The 15,895-nt window shown below is 52.0% G+C and overlaps 7 protein-coding genes across 7 annotated transcripts; 5 read left to right on the top strand and 2 right to left on the bottom strand.

Annotated features, from left to right (window-relative positions):
- Positions 1 to 806: 806 nt before the first annotated feature.
- CC1G_02178 (hypothetical protein) lies at positions 807 to 2,398 on the bottom strand (the record flags this gene model as incomplete). Its single annotated transcript, XM_001834390.1, has 4 exons — positions 807 to 2,009; positions 2,083 to 2,134; positions 2,190 to 2,235; positions 2,302 to 2,398. The coding sequence occupies 4 exons, from the start codon at positions 2,396 to 2,398 to the stop codon at positions 807 to 809; spliced, it is 1,398 nt and encodes a 465-aa protein (XP_001834442.1).
- A 1,639-nt stretch (positions 2,399 to 4,037) lies between these two features.
- Positions 4,038 to 4,755, bottom strand: CC1G_02179 (hypothetical protein; the record flags this gene model as incomplete). Its single annotated transcript, XM_001834391.2, has 3 exons — positions 4,038 to 4,079; positions 4,204 to 4,344; positions 4,552 to 4,755. The coding sequence occupies 3 exons, from the start codon at positions 4,753 to 4,755 to the stop codon at positions 4,038 to 4,040; spliced, it is 387 nt and encodes a 128-aa protein (XP_001834443.2).
- Positions 4,756 to 5,850: 1,095 nt separating this feature from the next.
- CC1G_02180 (hypothetical protein) lies at positions 5,851 to 6,846 on the top strand (the record flags this gene model as incomplete). The annotated part of the gene is made up of 2 exons (XM_001834392.1): positions 5,851 to 5,910; positions 5,980 to 6,846. The coding sequence occupies 2 exons, from the start codon at positions 5,851 to 5,853 to the stop codon at positions 6,844 to 6,846; spliced, it is 927 nt and encodes a 308-aa protein (XP_001834444.1).
- A 3,968-nt stretch (positions 6,847 to 10,814) lies between these two features.
- On the top strand, positions 10,815 to 11,488 carry CC1G_02181 (CoH1). The gene is made up of 3 exons (XM_001834393.2): positions 10,815 to 11,102; positions 11,171 to 11,208; positions 11,276 to 11,488. Exons 1-3 carry the CDS (start codon positions 10,858 to 10,860, stop codon positions 11,320 to 11,322), a joined length of 330 nt encoding a protein of 109 aa, XP_001834445.1. The 5' UTR covers positions 10,815 to 10,857; the 3' UTR covers positions 11,323 to 11,488.
- Positions 11,489 to 12,282: 794 nt separating this feature from the next.
- Positions 12,283 to 13,021, top strand: CC1G_02182 (hydrophobin). Its single transcript, XM_001834394.2, has 3 exons — positions 12,283 to 12,606; positions 12,664 to 12,701; positions 12,761 to 13,021. The coding sequence occupies exons 1-3, from the start codon at positions 12,326 to 12,328 to the stop codon at positions 12,805 to 12,807; spliced, it is 366 nt and encodes a 121-aa protein (XP_001834446.1). The 5' UTR covers positions 12,283 to 12,325; the 3' UTR covers positions 12,808 to 13,021.
- A 150-nt stretch (positions 13,022 to 13,171) lies between these two features.
- CC1G_15346 (hypothetical protein) lies at positions 13,172 to 13,849 on the top strand (the record flags this gene model as incomplete). The annotated part of the gene is made up of 3 exons (XM_002910393.1): positions 13,172 to 13,282; positions 13,487 to 13,517; positions 13,794 to 13,849. The coding sequence occupies 3 exons, from the start codon at positions 13,172 to 13,174 to the stop codon at positions 13,847 to 13,849; spliced, it is 198 nt and encodes a 65-aa protein (XP_002910439.1).
- A 1,189-nt stretch (positions 13,850 to 15,038) lies between these two features.
- On the top strand, positions 15,039 to 15,763 carry CC1G_02183 (CoH1). Its single transcript, XM_001834395.2, has 3 exons — positions 15,039 to 15,348; positions 15,405 to 15,442; positions 15,496 to 15,763. The coding sequence occupies exons 1-3, from the start codon at positions 15,092 to 15,094 to the stop codon at positions 15,540 to 15,542; spliced, it is 342 nt and encodes a 113-aa protein (XP_001834447.1). The 5' UTR covers positions 15,039 to 15,091; the 3' UTR covers positions 15,543 to 15,763.
- Positions 15,764 to 15,895: the final 132 nt, after the last annotated feature.

Genomic DNA, 15,895 nt, shown 5'->3' on the forward strand with positions numbered 1-15,895 from the left:
TTCTCGTTCAAAACCCCAAGTAGTCTGCTTCGACCACCCAAGCTAGTCCACGAAGCTCTTAGCTACAAAGGGCGCTCGCTCTGACCCAAATCAATAATTCAACCTACAAAACCACAAATCCAACACATCAATATGTAACCACCCAAATTCCAAGTCTTTCCAACGACATACCTGCAGAATAATGTACCCTATTCAACTTCACTCTGACTCCAGGAGACGACGTTGAGGACGATAGACAGAGGTATGAGGATGGAAAACAATACCACCACAGCCTCGCTGCTAGTGGTTTGCGGAGAGCGCTGCCCCCGGCCATTCACCGAGAATGGCGGCCATTATGGTCAGGCACGAACTGTCCTCCAGTCATCGGTGATCAACGGCAGCAAATCAGGCATCAGCGGGATTTGCCGATGCCGTCGAATGCCTACTCAGGCTGCACTTAGGATTCGCTCTTCAAGTTACGAACTCAGGTTTGCTGAAGCGATTTGTGACAGGATTCAGGACATGAGTAGGGTTATTGCCATACTCATTGGCAAAGCAAATTCGAATGTGGTTCCCAAGGCTTGAAAGATATGGGAAATCCAGGACTCGTGTTTCCTTCCTTTCCCATCTTTCCTAACACACCCAGGAGTGCCACTACTAGTAGACGCAGAGCTATGTAACTGCAGAGATTCTTTAGGCCCAGAATATAATTACAAGTAAATGAAACATTAGAAAACGAAGCTGTACCAATACAACTGTCAGTTGTCCACAACAGTCTCTCCAGAGTCCTCAGATCCCCATCCCAATCCGATTATTTACTCCCCTAATCAAGTAATTCGCGAATTGGGCAGACCAGGTATCGGAGCTCGTCTATCTGAATACTCCGGTGGCAGGTCCTCAGGCGTACCAGGATCGTCAATGTCGCGATGCCGCACCACCGGGCGCGGCGACGACTGGTGGACCGACGACGAAAGGGTGCTCGTCTGTTGCCGCGGCGAGTACTGCTGCTGCTGATGACTCGGCCTCGTAGGTGAGCTATCAGACGGCTCGTACGTCGGCTGGTACGCCGCCGGTGTCGAGTACGGATGTGAGCCCTGGCGATAATGCGTATACGGCTCTTGATTTGGCTGAGATTGTGGTTGGTTGTAGCCGTAGGCGGTCGGAGCAGCAGTGCCAGCCCCTGTCGAGCCTTGCGAGGAGTGGCTGTTGTAAGCGGTGTGTGCAGGCGCGTAGGGGTTGAACTCGGCTTGTTGGGACGAGAAGACGTCGGGCGTTGTTTGGTAGTTCGGGCTTGAAGCTTCGTATGGAACGCGCTGGTACGCCCCATAACCATTCCCATTCGGATTGGACGAGGATTTGTAACTCGCGTAGAGTCCACCTCCCGCTACCGCACCCTGCGAGTCCATCCCCGTTCCCGTTCCCATTCCCATTCCCATCCCCCCACCCGCACCCACATCATACGGTCGAACACTCGGTAAAGCCTCATGTGGCGGTAGCGGTACAGTAGGCGCCGTCCCAAACGTCGCAAGGGTCCCAACATCCGTAATCGACTTCCCCGTATGAATCGACGGGGCTGGCGGGTTGGTATTACGTTTGACGAAGAATATTCCGAGGAAGACGAAGATGGCGAGGAACGCGAGGCCGCCGACCGCTGCGCCTACGATAACGCCGATGTTTGGCCCGTCCTCGTTCTTTGAGTCCTTGCTCGTGTTCCCACCGCTGCCGCCACCTTTGATGTCGTCTTCATTGGTGGATCCGCCTTTCACACCGCTGGGGCTTGGGGTTCCTGTACCAGAAGAGGATTGGGATGTGGACGCAGGGGTACTGGGGGTCGTTGGTGTTGGTGGTGGTAAGCACGAGTCGTCGCTCGATTCTTCGACGGAGATGATTCGTGAAGTCCCGCCGTTTCGTCCTTCCGCGTCGCGCATGTAGAAAGTAATCTGAGTTCCAGCTCGGAAGATGACTCTCCAGTCGAAGGCGTCGTCGGATTGGGGGTCGATAATGAATGATTCTCCGCTTGGGATGAAGCCCTAGTATCCAAATTTCGCGTTGAGAACTCGACATGGGGTATATATAGCTTGAAGATGGTTGTAAAGAACGTACGAAGACGGTTACTGGACGCGTTGCGCCGTCGTAGTTTGTGAACGGATAGTCCCTGAAATGGTGACATTTTGAGACGCTAACTCAATCGACGAATTGCTCGAACGTACCCGCATTGCTCCAACCGCCCGTCCAACGAGAAAAAGAAATCCGCAGCTAGACCATTCGGCAGATAAGACCCTAGCCCAAGTGCGCTTGTAAGTAGACGGGTTGGGAACTCACCTGGACCTGTAGTGTCACACGAAGCACCGTCCAGCGCTGCCCCGACCCTTATTGCTCCTGTTATCCCGCCCGCTGTGGTCCCCGTCGAATCTGACATTGCCAACAGTATTTCTCTGTCGGCTGGCAAGTCCAGCTGTGTCGAAAACGTCCCCGCGCCATTTACAAAACTAGAATCTGGTATTGAGATGTTTCGAAGAGGGAAACCGGGCTGAAAGCGCGCGTCGTCGTTCAGAAACGGCGTTGAGCAGGAATGGGTGTACTCACTGGTATGATCAGCAAGCTGAAGGGCGGCGAGCCTCCTAATTAATGGATGCGACCACGGTGAGCTAAAGTTCAGAGTGCTAATGGTAAAGAAGACAAACGACCGTGACATACCCGACCACTCGACAGTCAACTCCCCACACTCCGTAGGCTCATTGTGACTAAACTCGAATGAATAACACACAGATAGGAAAACAGAAAAGAAGGGAAGGATATAATGCCAAAACAACATCGAAGGGGTGTGGATCAGGAGGGCATAAGGAAGGAATGTGTGTAAGGAAGAAGTTGAAGGTGAGAACGGGTGAGGGAAGCTGTGACGATAACCATCCTGGGACAACCCCCGTCTAACGGCGACGCGAGAAGCTGTACCTTGTTTCCGAATCTTTTTGTCCCTCGGGCGGAGGGAGACAGACAGGGAAACCCTCGCACTGACAGGAGAGTTCTCACCTCACATCGCAACGTGATCAAACAGCGATCAGAACGCCTCGTCTTGGCGCGCCACGCGTTGTTATTTCAGGGGTTCCAAGGAATTGAATTTGCAAGTTGTTAGGGGGTTCTTGGAACTGCCTCGAGCTCTTGAAGTGGAGGCCGTGAGGGCGCGGGCGCGTCTAAATTCTAATTACCGCTGGGGCAGCCTGCAGTCGATCTCGAAGCCAGGTCGATGATTGTCATCTTGTTCGACCGGAAGAGGGTAGTCTCCGTCGCGATGGGCTCGGAGTTTAGCGCTCGCCGTAGACCCAGCGCTTAGCGAGGCTGTTACTAAACATTTCGGAGAAGCTCGATTACTCCTCGATGACGCTCATCAGGATTACTTGGTTGCAGAACTATGTACGCTAGGGAGAATATCAGGGATAACCTTAGAGACTTCCAGCGTTTTGTATAGCGTCTCAATCAGGTTTGTATTTATGCCGGAGCAGTCGAGGGCCGGTGATGGCTTATCACGAAAATGGAGTGAAGGTGCGGGTATGTATGTATCAGCATGGCTGTTCTGCAAACAGGCTAATTAGTGATGAGCGCTAAGAAGTGTTCTTGCCAATGCTTCTGTTGCTGTGCTCTCACTGGATTCCAATTCTACACTAAACATCTCTGTGGTATGATCATCCACTATTTATTCCCCTTCCAATCAAGAAACATGCCCTCGGAATACGTATGGAGACTGCTTCGTTCTTTTATGCACGTCTGTCTGCTCCGTTTGAGTCCATGGGTCGTGATAACCAAGGTGGAAAGACGTGAAGTAAAGACGCGGGTATCACCGTCGTGCAACATCGCTAAAGAGGGCTAACGAAGCCTCAGTGCTCACACAGTTTACTTCTGTGCTACCCATTTGCGTTCGATCTCACATCGACTTCCCGTGGAAGTCTCCGCACTCCATCTGAATACACTTCATTCACGCTCTGGCGCCCCCTCATGGGCATCATTAGTATCACATGTGTATTATGTGCAGGTGGAAAATATAGCTTCGCTGATAGTCAAGTTCAACTCAAGGTGTGGAGGACGCGTGGCTCAGTGTCACCGCTCTGCGATGAGCGTTCACTCAGTGCAAGTGAACGGGTTCCAGCCGTGGATATGTAGACGAGATCCTGTGCCCCTCCCTCCTTTACCCAGCCTGAGTCGCCTCACCCCGTCGGAATATCGACATACCTCCGATCGCAAAGGCGATTTAAATAAGTACTTTGTCCTCGTGCACATAATTCTAAGCACCGCTCGGTGTACCTCAGCCACGCCTGCTGTCAACTGGAAGTACATGTACGTTTTCATGTCTAACTCGGACAGTGCCGTCGGCTAGGGCTCAGCGCAAGGTTGTGCACTCTTAAGTCCTCTTGATTTAAGTATGGCTGTTCAAGACCACTCTTTCTCCTCTCGTAGCCGACATAAAAGTGTCCATTTAGTCATCAATTGAAGAGGAAACGTCTCGCTCCACACCCAGTTGGTTAAGCGCCCTCGAAGCGCCTAAGACCCTGTACCCTCGTGTTGCAAATTCTCACTAACCCTGAATGCGCTCGCATCATAATTGCAAATACCCCATGATAGTCGCATATAGAAAGCAGGGTCCTCTTCCAACGATCCCATCTTGCGGCGAGGAAAATTAGGGCAGCCTCGTGGCGATCGCAAAGTCTTCTCGAAGGTTTCCAGCGCGTTGAATCGCCAGCTTCTTGACACTGCATAGAACTTGAAAAATTGGGGTGCGGACATAAGTGGTCTATTTTGTTTGTTATGTAGAGTACACGCCTTATGTTATATCAACCGTCTTACCCAGGTGTTTTCTATTCTATTGATGAGGCGGCGATGGATGGCAGGTTTTCTATTGAGTTCTGCTCGAGGCCAAAGACAGGGGCTGATGTCGGGCGCGGCAGGGGTTGGGGCGCGGACGGTGTTCGGTATGTCCCATTGACCATCACGGAACACGCCGGCTTCTCCATTCTATATAACCTGCTCTCAGTGGTTTCAAGCACCCAGCCTTGTTGTCAAAAAGCCAACTCGAGACAAAGTTATACCAATTCTAAGACAACCACTAGAGCAACTCAGAAAAACTCTCGAAGAAACGTAAAGTTTGAGCATGAAATTTGAGTGTGTAGGTTGGAAGGACGGTGTTTGTTTGGCGCCACATCATTCCATCAATCGCCCCAAGCGGCCTTGTCGAGGTGCCCTGTTTTGCTCTTGACGATGACCGCGACAGACTCGTTCGGGAAGGGCACACGTTCAGCTGCTTAAGGCCACAGCTGCCGCCACCATCGACAACGCCAACGCCAACGACGAACTCGATACAATCAGCAGACGACAGGGGGGCGAGTGGGTGGATTGAGCTTGACTATTGGACGTTGTAAGCAAGTACCCTAATTGATGGTGCACCAAGCCTAGACCTCTTGCTTGACTTTTCAGGATTGCCCGCACGCTGCACACCGGTGCCGTGCTCTTCGACGACGGCCAACGACGACACACAACACTCGACTCAGTACCTTCAACGCTTGGACCACGGCGCAGACTTTTGGTTGCTAGTTCCGCACGCACACGAGCCTCGAACCTGTTCTTTGCTGGCGACTCTGTGCGGTGACGACGACACCGGACCCGCAACGACGACGAACCAGGGGTTTTTCACAGCTTTTTGCGAATCAATTCCGGCGACAAAGCGGACGCGTTTCTCAGGAAGCTTTCGGGGTACCGTATTGATTTCAAGGCATTCAGGCTCCCCCTTTCCTTATTCTTTCAAGTCCAGCAAGGCAATTAATTCGGGATTGCTTGTATCTCCTAATGCCACTCGCGTGCCGCTGGTAACAACGAGCTTCAGATATGCCGTCTAGTTCAGGAGCACGAACGAGTACAGAGGCGAGCAGGGAGAGTGGCTTTGAGGTACGTACTCCTGATTGCCTAATCTCCAGTCTTGCGGTGGCGCCCCGAGTCCTGACACACTCCGTCCAGGACGACACCTCGAAAACAGAGCGGGCACTATCAATAGACCAGGAAACCGTGACGGCCGTAGCCGTGAACTCAACACCGACGACACCAACAGCGACAACCCCGACCACGCCCCTCATCGTCACCAACAGACCGCTATCACGGAGCACAGTGGGCGTAGAAGACTCTTCATCGTCATCAAAAGCGCGGACATCAGCACGCAAGTCCAAATCCAGATCACCGACCAATTCAACAATTTTGGCGCAGACGACGCATCGGCGGGACTCGCAGCAGGACACGAGATCGAGAGGAGGAGGGGGAGGAGGGGGGCTGGCGTTTCGGGATCCGTATGATCTATCGAAGGAGGAGGATGTGTTGGGGGGAGGAGGAGGAGGAGGAGGAGGCAGGAGATCATCGAAGCACCGGCGGGACCGCGACCAGCACGAGGACGACGACGACCTCGAAGCCGTATTCAAGGAGACGCCGTACAAAATGGCGGACCGGCTGTCGCCCTTCTGGAAATCCAAGACCGGCATCTTCGTCTTTATCTTCATCATCCTCGTTCTCATTGGCACCGTGGTCGGAGGCGCGGTCGGCGGGAAGATGTCGCAACGGAAGACGGGTGACGATGGGCCGGTGCAGACGAGTACGTTTGTGGAGACGGAGACGAGGACGGAGCGGAAGCGTAGCACGCTGGTGGGACCTGGTGGGGCTTTCTCGACGGTTATTGTGACGGAGGTGGTCACCCAGACGGAGACGGTGGTGGTCACTTTGACGGAAGACACGACACCTAGTTCCACACCAGCGCCTTCACCCTCGGATACAATCGACGAAGAACAAGATCCAGATTCAGAACCGGAGCCAACGCCAGGGCCAGAGACGGAATCCTAGTCTTTTATAGGAATCGGTCTATGGAGGGCGGGATGTGTTCTGGTTTCGAATTCTGGTGCCGGAGGACTGGCTTTTTCTTTTTCTTTTTTGCTTCTCTTACTAGCCACCTCTTTCGTCTTGTCTTGTTCTTTTTCGTCGCCGAGGGGTAGGCAATATTGGGCTGATATACGGACGCTTCTGGTTGATTCCCCGCTTTTTTCGTTCTTTCTTATCTATACCATGTCTATGTTTTCTTTTTTTTTTTTTTGCATTGCGTTTTTAGTCGGTTAGGTGTGTTTTTTCTTCAATTCCCTTGTTCTCTACTCTCGTTGAGTCTCTCTCTAATACTTTCTCATGACTTGTTCCTCGTTACGACCCCATGCACGACGACCACCACCCACCACCTTGCCATCATCAGCCTTTGCTTCATTCCTAGCACACAGCATCCCTCGTTCGCATTGTTGTTTTTCCTTATTTTTCGTTTTTTCGATGGGTTTTGGGCTTTCTTGGCGGCTACATAGTAACCACGTACCACTTTGCTATTCACCTACCCTACCTCGTTTCGCTACTACGTATAACCTCCTCGCCCTTCGCCTCCTCCCAAGTTCCAAGTTCCAAGTTCCAACCATGGCGTACTACTTCAAGCTCTTCTAAAGTTTACAGTCGTCCGTTGTCCGAGGCCGTCCCTGGATCTGCGCTACTTCACTAGGCCCGGGCGCGTAATGAACAAGAACGACGAGCGACGTGGAGGGGTCCGGGTTCGCATTGGGCTAAGGCTTAGGGTAGGGTGGTTCAGGACTTGGCCGATTTATGGTTTATTTCCATCGTCATCCCCTCCCCCCTATTTTATGCACTGATCACAACCCGCGATTCGGATTGGACGACTCGAAATTCTATTCTATCCTATCCGCTCTCTGGTCCGGACGCGGCGGACAACTCTTTACTACACACTCTTTCACACTCGTACCTCCGAGCTCTTGGGATTTCGAAAGGCGGATTTCTGTTGGCGTTGGCCAGCGGCTGATTTTATTCGGAGGACTCAGCTACCCAAGTCCCCCGGTACATACCCAAGACGGAGTCAAGAGGTTGGAAAATTCGGTCGCTCAGAGTCAGCTGCCCCCGGGCCCGAGATGTGGTGGCTTGGCTGGACCTTTTTTGGGACGTCTATTCAATTGCAATTTCTATGCGCTTCGAGGAACCAGGGCAGGATGGATTCTGGCTTGGCGATGGCGTTCCCGGCTAACAGACTTGTTGGATTCTTTGTGAGGTAGTGTAGGCTCGTGAACCAGCTCGGTTCTGACGAAAGAGGGTGATGAGATCACGTATCCACTGATGGTTTTGGTTCTCCGCCATCACCATCAACGCCTTCATCAACAGTTCATCATTTTTCTATTCGAACTGAGGGGACCGAACCGACTGGTTCACGAGTCTAGAGGTAGTGGTACGCATATATTGGTTCCTTTCTTTTCTGGTTTGTTTGTATGTAGGGTCTTTCTCTCTCGATAGCTACTATACTCCTCTTTCAACTCCATTCGCGAATTGCCTGGTTACTACTAACTTCTATCCTTGGTATTTCGATGGTATATTGGCTGGGAGACCCGAGCCTGCAGCCACCCGCGGAGTGCCTAGGGCTAGGTTTTGGTTTTCTTTCTTCTCGGTTTTCCTTGTCAACTTCTTGTTTACTTCTTGTCAAAAATCTCTTATGTTCCGATGGGTTTCAAGGTTTTAATCTTGTTTTTGTTTTTGGGTTTTAGGGTACTGAGTCTTTTAACTTTGCTCGGGTACATACATATTCATGAGCCTGTGTGTCTTTTTGTGTTTTACGTTCTGGCTGTTGTGATTTACGTTGTCTGTTGTGATCGCTTATGTTCCTACACCTACTGTATACACGAGCGCTTTTTTGGACATTTGTTGGACTACTCACTATCAGTGGGTGGGATCGACCGGGCACGCAACGAACTTGGCACCTCGTCGCCGAACTATCCGAGATGATCGGAAGGTGTAGCAAGCTGGTACAAACACGATGTCGGCGGGAGGTTCGCGCCGGAGGTTGCGGGATCCGCATCACCACCGACGACGACGAGGACAGAGCAGCGATTGGCGGTCCATGCAAGAGTAAGAAAGCGCGCAGGCTTTGACTCATTCTTAAGGGAGCAGTGACACGCTGGGATTCTTATGCTGTGCGGTTCCGTCCGTGAATCTCGACAGTACGAAGGGAAGGCCTGGGAGCTCGAGGCGCCAATGGCGAACTGGACTGGTTGCCGCTGGACTCTGGGTAGTGACATAGAGTACCAAAACGGATAGGCTCTGTATCCCTCCTGGAAAGCAGAGACGCGAGACTAGCTACTGCTGCTCTCATGCTGGGGCTTGGGTGGGAAATCTCTGATTCCACGAATTCCTCGCCTTCACAGCGGTGGATCGCGCCAGAACCGACATGCTGACGGTGCACTGCGTCGGTACCCTCCACGTTCCTCTCAGGTGCTCTCTGCGGTCTATCTTGCGGGCCTCTAGAGGCCCAGTCCTGTTCCATGATCGACAAAGAAGACGGATGGTGTTCTCCTCCGCGAGGGGTACGGTCGAACGTTGTCCCTGCTCATCCAACATCCGCGTTCTCTGTCGTGGGGTGTCGATGAAGACCCAGGGATACTCTTCTTGATCGCAGTCTCTCATTGGCCGTGACTACCAACTTGGGACACTCTGGACTGGCTCTCTCGCGTCTCGGCTTGGCTCTAGGCTGGGGACTGTCAGCGCCCATCTCCTGTTTATTTCCACCGTCGAAGTATGACCCTCAGAGGCTCTAGCATGACGTCGATCTTATGTCGCACCGCTTGTACGAAGTGCTTCGTATGCGCTGGCTTGTACAGGTCGTCTCAGGTTATACGTGTGGTGTTCCAGTAGCATCGATATCATTGCTGGGGCCACTACGGGAAAACTGAATTGTGGAACTTGAAGAAACCGTGTCGGACGTCTTGTCACTTCTGGCATGCGCTCATAGGTTGCCATTATGGGTCATATTGCAGGACATTTGTCGCTCTATATACCCAGCTCGCAGCCTTTCGCAACGCTTCGGATTGATTGGAGTTTGGTATGGGTTTTCGTTTACCACCTTCGTTGGAGCTTTCCTCTTTTGCACGCTAACGGACGCCCTCTTTCGCTTTCTGCGTATAGAGCCGAGGACCCCAGCCTGTCCTGAAAATTTCGAGGGACACGGACAATAGCTTCATATTGTTTTTGGTGGAGTGAGAGTCGGTGGGTATTTTCTTTTCAGATGCGGAAAATCCCTCTCCATCTAGTCAGGACCGTTTCCCGAATTTGATATTCAAACGTCAATTAAGGTTCGATCCGCGTCGCTCTGTCACTAATTCACTCCCCGCAGCCTGAAGGACTAACTCGTGACCCCGCCCTTGTATTCCAGACGGTACGAGGCGCGATCTTCGAGCTGAGGGGCGTCTTCCAGCCATTCTTCGACTTTGGGGACTAGAATAGCTCAAAACCAAGTTCCTCTTCTTCTTCCGCTTCAGCGCTGACGTTTTACGGGTTCTGCCATGTCCAACATTATCACACCTTTATCTTTGGCTCCGTGGAGCAGTACTAGTACTAAGTTCGATCTGCACGTTTTGCTATTTCCTTTTGGTTCATCCAGAGTTACGGAATTGTCCTGTCAAGGGACGACAACTGGTTTTCCCGCATATACACCGTCTGGGAAAGGGTTGACTTCCATGTTGGGATAACCAGGACAGCGTGTCGGTCGCCACTCCTCCGCCTTTCCGACCCTGGTGCTCCACCTCGACACGACCTGGGGTCGACAGCAAGAGAATGAAAGTCGCTGCACCACCACTTGGTATCATGGTAGGTCATAGATTTTGTCATAGACTCTTGCTCTGACGAACTATACTTCTTTGCAGTCGTCAAACGCGCTTTCGAGCGGCTATAAAAGAGGTAGGGAGACGGTCAATCGTTCCTCACTTCGAACAAACTCGTTCAAAGTAACCCAGTGCATCCAGCGCAGTCTTAACCAAACCTCTCAACATCATGCAATTCAAAGTTCTCTCTACCCTCGCTCTCCTCGCCGCCACCGCCGCCGCTGGCCCCTTGGAAGCCCGCCAAGGCCAATGCAACACTGGTCCCGTTCAGTGCTGCAACAGCATCTCGACGGCCAAGGACCCCGCCACCTCTTTGCTGCTCGGTCTCTTGGGCATCGTCGTCCAGGACCTCAACATCCCCATCGGCCTTACCTGCAGCCCTATCTCTGTCATCGGCCTCCCCGGCAATTCTTGGTAAGTGGGCGGCGCGTTTGGTTGTGCCAAGAAACTTAGAACGAGCGCTAACCGACGTTCCGGAATAGCTCGACTCAACCTGTTTGCTGCGAGGATAACAGCTTCAGTGAGTTTGAACCGTTATTATTGACTTGGTTCTTCCGGATCGGACGAGCTGACGGATATATTTGCAGACGGTGTCGTTGCTATTGGGTGCACCCCGATCAACATCAACGTTTAAGAATGTGGGGGATGTTTGAGTACACGGAGTGGAGCAGCTGTACAATATTTCTGAGTTTGAATGGGTCTGTTGATTTGGTGAACATGTCAAGTGGCGTTGCATTACTAGGGTTCTGTAGTTGTGTAGCTTATATGTTCCGTGAATCGAAGACCTACCCCTCGTTGTTATTTCTGTGAAGCTGTGTGTGAGAGCTGAAAGCTTGTCTGATGTAATGCACTCGGAAGTTCTCTGGAGCCAGCCTTTTCCCTCTTTCCATGTTCTCGCGCCGTCACTGCCGTGAGGAGGCACAGTCCATGGTCACGAACTAGGTGGAAGCTTCAGTCCTTTCCCTGAAGAAGCACTTGAATTTGAATTTGAAGCTCGGCGTCCTGCAGAAAGGATGGATAAGTTGGAGCTCCGTGACGCGAAAGAGAAGTCCATGACACAAACCGAGTCAGTGTGAGTCGTCCTTCCTGCGATATTCAAGGTGCGAAGCCCAGTTGATGTTGGAAGAAGAACATGTCAGTTCTATTGGTGCGCATGAGGGAATAGTGCGGAACTCGATCGCTGTCGACAGTTAGCGCACTGTCGTCATGATCCTCGTGCTCTTGCAACCACTCGGCCTTTCAAGGCGTACTTGGAGTCCTGGACATCGTTTGGAGAATCAATCCGTGTTCCCGGGACCAAGAAGCGCCTGCCAACCTCCGCTGGCGATCGACCCCAGCGGCGGCGATCGTCAGGCCCTGTGCGAGGAACCCCAGCGGTTCTCTTGCTTCTGCGCCCCACACCCACCATGCACACTCCACCGTATCACGAGAAGTCGCTCATTCTAGTTTTAGCACTGACGACAAAGTTGACCTCATACCCGCTATTTTTACCGTCGCGTCGGGGTAATGTCGAGTAAAACCAGGCGTTGGTACTAGAGGCGTTGAAGAGGGTATAAAAAGCGGGGAACGATGTAGCCAGCTCTTCAGCTTGAACAAGCTAAGCATCCTCATAGTCGACCACAGCCTCTCAGCTCAGTATGCAATTCAAAGCTCTCATTTCTCTCGCTTTGGCTGCAGTCTCCGCTGCCGTTCCCAACGGCGGTGGTGGAGGTGGTTCCACCCCTCCAGGGACTCCCGGACCCGGCCCAGGACAGTGCAATACCGGTCCAATCCAGTGTTGCGAGAGTGTTCAAAGGGCTGACAGCGTGGCTGCGTCTACGCTCCTTGCCCTCTTGGGCGTCGTCGTCCAGGACCTGAGCATCCCTATTGGTATCACTTGCAGCCCGATCTCTGTAATCGGCCTCCCTGGAAACTCTTGGTATGTCTTTTCCAAGCATTCGCTGCATTCGGACTGACGCTAACCATATTTCTGTAGCTCTTCCCAGCCCGTCTGCTGCGAGGACAACTCCTTCAGTGAGCCTTTTCCGCACCACATAACTTGATTCGTTTAGATTAAGCTGACTGTTCTGCAGAGGGTGTCATTGCTATTGGATGTACCCCCGTCAATATCAACGTTTGAGATCCGCCACTCGGGTGATTATATTAACGGGTTCAAGATAACAAGTAGTTAGGGCCATGTTACTTAGTCTGGGTTCGCGGCGGAGAATACTACTACTACTACTGTTGCCCTATTTTTGTACTCCCCTATCTGTACTCCATCCCTCACTTATTCCACCTACTGTATGTACTTTGTGCCTTTGTTCTTTCCTGAATCGATGGTGTTCCCCGTTCTCTCTCTTCGCCGACCCAAGGCAAAGCAAGGCGTGGCCCTATAGGCCCAAATAAAGGCAAAGACAGATTTGATGTGTTGAATCGGTTGTCACTTTTCCTTCGCCAACTCTTGTCAAAGACTTTTCTCTCCTGGGAAACGGGGCCCCTACACCATGTCTGAATCAACCACGACATCACCTTCTAGAACAGGGATAGGGTCTACATTATCCCTCTTCGCCATGTTTCGGGGCCAGCTCGCTCTAGCGTTGTCTTGCGAGGTCCTCGTGGGTTTTCCGCCTGTCAATCGCACAGAACCGTCACCTTTTCCAAACCTTTACGGCGTCTCGTTCAGTACTGCTGTCTTCACTCTGGGAAAAAGAATGATGCATTCCAGCTATTGGCAACGCTCATTGTGGACCAATTTGCGGTCATCCGTCAGGAAAACCTGTCCCTGCTCCAGAAATTTCAATGTCCGATGCCTTTGACAGATCCCAGAAGCTCAGTATCCACCAATCCCTGGTGAGCATTGGAATTTGCTCCCTTGGCAGCTAAGGCATGGCGTCGACAATGAAGCAATAACGTTTTGTCCTCCCCCGATTGGTTCCAGGGCTGCGGCCACAGCGCACTCCGAGCGGGCGTGCGTTATCTGATAGCGCTACAGATTAGCATCGCAGCACCCAGGCGATGGTGACATGTTGACAAGGCTCTCGTTACTTGTGGAGGGTCCTTGTCCCACCGTCCGGTTCCGGGACGTTGCGCTGATTAAGGTAACAAGGGACCACGACGGACTTCTAGCGCAGGGCCATGGGCCGAGGTCAACTTCTGTCGCATTCCGAACCCCGCGACGCTGACAGAGTCCACTCATTGTCTCCATCGGCGACGCCCATCTCCACCGACCACCCACAGTTGCATGGCGTCCTCTCTGTGTGTTAACGTTCATGTATCGCCGCTGATACACGGTTGCCGGCAATGGGCACCAACTTTATTCCGAATCTGCACAAAACAAGACGATAGTCTTTCCTTGTTGGTGTCACCAGAGGCCTCGAGCGTGTCATATTAGCCTCTAGAATAGACATCGCCTATCCAATGGGATCCTCGGAATATTCCGCTGGGATGTTCCTATCTGACAACCCCACCGCGGAGGTTTTCATGGCTGCTTGCGAAAAGGGATTTCTATTGATCCCTCAATGCCAATCTTCCGCCGCCCACGGCTCAGTGGGATCGACAGCAGGTTCCATTCGGGAAGTCCTTGTGTGCGCTACAAACTCTCGAGTATGTAGGATGTGCACGGCGGCTGAAGTCTCCCGATTGAAACATATTCGTCTGGGTCCTAGCTCGCCCAATCTTCTGCATCCGACGTCCGACGATTGTTCGTAGAGTTTGGCGTTTCTCCGTATCTCGGTTGCGTTCTTTCCCCTCCATTCAATTTCTTTCCTCTGAGTGCAGCTCACACCCCTGTCCTTCACTTACATTGTGCCACTTGGATAATGATGCATCATCGCCCTTTCGTGGAATCATGGCATTCTCCGCTCGATAGCAAATAAGTGGTCTCCCGCCGACGTCCAATGAGGATCTACCTATCTGGTGACCTGTGTCGTGCTTAAAACAGCCCTTCATTCAAATGCACTGAAATGGCATGTTTTGCGACATAAATGGATGAATGAAATAAGCGCCTCTGGTCTTCAATCATCCAATACAGCTCTGAGTCGCTTTCAGAAGAGGTAGCTGATTTCTACATACAGGAATCCACCCTTAATGTCATGAAGAAAGCATGTTTCCTCTAACGGTTCTGCTTCTCTGATATGTACGGATCGTAGCTATCCGTTTTCGGGGATGTCACGTACAATCTTCGTCGCTCCACCCACTCCACATTTCTGGCAGCTTGACATCCTTCTATCCAGGCAGACTTGCACATGGAGAGAAATAAAGGCTATACGAGACGTGAGCATGTTCTCGATGGCTTGCCTTGGCAGCTTGTTTTGCGATTAGTCATTGGTCTGCGAAAGATATAAAAGTGGGTGAAAGAGACGACTAAACCTCAGAGACAAACGCCTCTATCAGTCCCATCCTCCCAAGCAGCCTCATCTAGCACCATGCAGTTCAAGTTCTTGTCCACCGTTGCTCTTGCTACCCTCGCTGTCGCTGCGCCAGCTCCCACCGACCCTACCCCCATCCCTCCCAGCCAATGCAACACTGGTCCCATCCAGTGCTGCAACACGGTCACCCAGGCGTCTAACCCCGTCGCTGGCCTCCTCTTGGGATTGTTGGGCATTGTCCTCCAGGACCTCAACGTCCTCGTTGGTCTCACCTGCAGCCCAATCAGCATCATCGGCCTTCCTGGCAACAGCTGGTAAGTCGGCAAACAGCTCGAACGACGCGCCGGCGCTGACATTGTGCGCGATACAGCAACGCCCAACCCGTTTGCTGCCAGAACAACAACTTCAGTACGTATCTCATCCAGCTCCCGGCGCTTGAAGGTACTAACCGACTAACCCAGACGGCCTCATTGCCATCGGCTGCACCCCCATCAACATCAACCTCTAAGCGCACACCTATCAAGTCGAGGGTGCTCGAGGTCGCCCTCCGCATGGTCCGAGTCTTGCATGAAATAAATCATAAATAAATACATCCTGGTGGATTTACTGTGTTGTATTACTGGTTTGGATCTGTACCTCGTAGTCACTCTTTGTTGTTGCACGCACCAATGTGGTTGTACCAAGAGATATAGTTCACCAATCCGTATTTTGACTCTATTGAGCTCCTCAGTTTTGTTTGAGCGAGGGCCGATCCAATAAGTCGTAAGCCCATCTTCGATGTAGGGACCATTCCAATTTCTATGAACTACGCTTGTCCTAAGTAGAAACTTGTTCGTCCTCACTCAATTTCCGAATCATCTC

Source organism: Coprinopsis cinerea, assembly GCF_000182895.1.
Source record: "Coprinopsis cinerea okayama7#130 chromosome 10 map unlocalized cont3.10, whole genome shotgun sequence".
Classification (NCBI taxonomy): Eukaryota; Fungi; Basidiomycota; class Agaricomycetes; order Agaricales; family Psathyrellaceae; genus Coprinopsis; species Coprinopsis cinerea.

Excerpts from the sequence above, each read along its gene's own strand:
- CC1G_02183 (XM_001834395.2), top strand. The coding sequence starts at position 15,092 with ATGCAGTTCAAGTTCTTGTCCACCGTTGCTCTTGCTACCCTCGCTGTC. Across the intron at positions 15,349-15,404 it reads GGCCTTCCTGGCAACAGCTG|CAACGCCCAACCCGTTTGCT; the intron begins GTAAGTCGGCAA and ends TGCGCGATACAG. Across the intron at positions 15,443-15,495 it reads CTGCCAGAACAACAACTTCA|ACGGCCTCATTGCCATCGGC; the intron begins GTACGTATCTCA and ends CGACTAACCCAG.
- CC1G_02181 (XM_001834393.2), top strand. The coding sequence starts at position 10,858 with ATGCAATTCAAAGTTCTCTCTACCCTCGCTCTCCTCGCCGCCACCGCC. Across the intron at positions 11,103-11,170 it reads GGCCTCCCCGGCAATTCTTG|CTCGACTCAACCTGTTTGCT; the intron begins GTAAGTGGGCGG and ends GTTCCGGAATAG. Across the intron at positions 11,209-11,275 it reads CTGCGAGGATAACAGCTTCA|ACGGTGTCGTTGCTATTGGG; the intron begins GTGAGTTTGAAC and ends ATATATTTGCAG.
- CC1G_02182 (XM_001834394.2), top strand. The coding sequence starts at position 12,326 with ATGCAATTCAAAGCTCTCATTTCTCTCGCTTTGGCTGCAGTCTCCGCT. Across the intron at positions 12,607-12,663 it reads GGCCTCCCTGGAAACTCTTG|CTCTTCCCAGCCCGTCTGCT; the intron begins GTATGTCTTTTC and ends ATATTTCTGTAG. Across the intron at positions 12,702-12,760 it reads CTGCGAGGACAACTCCTTCA|AGGGTGTCATTGCTATTGGA; the intron begins GTGAGCCTTTTC and ends ACTGTTCTGCAG.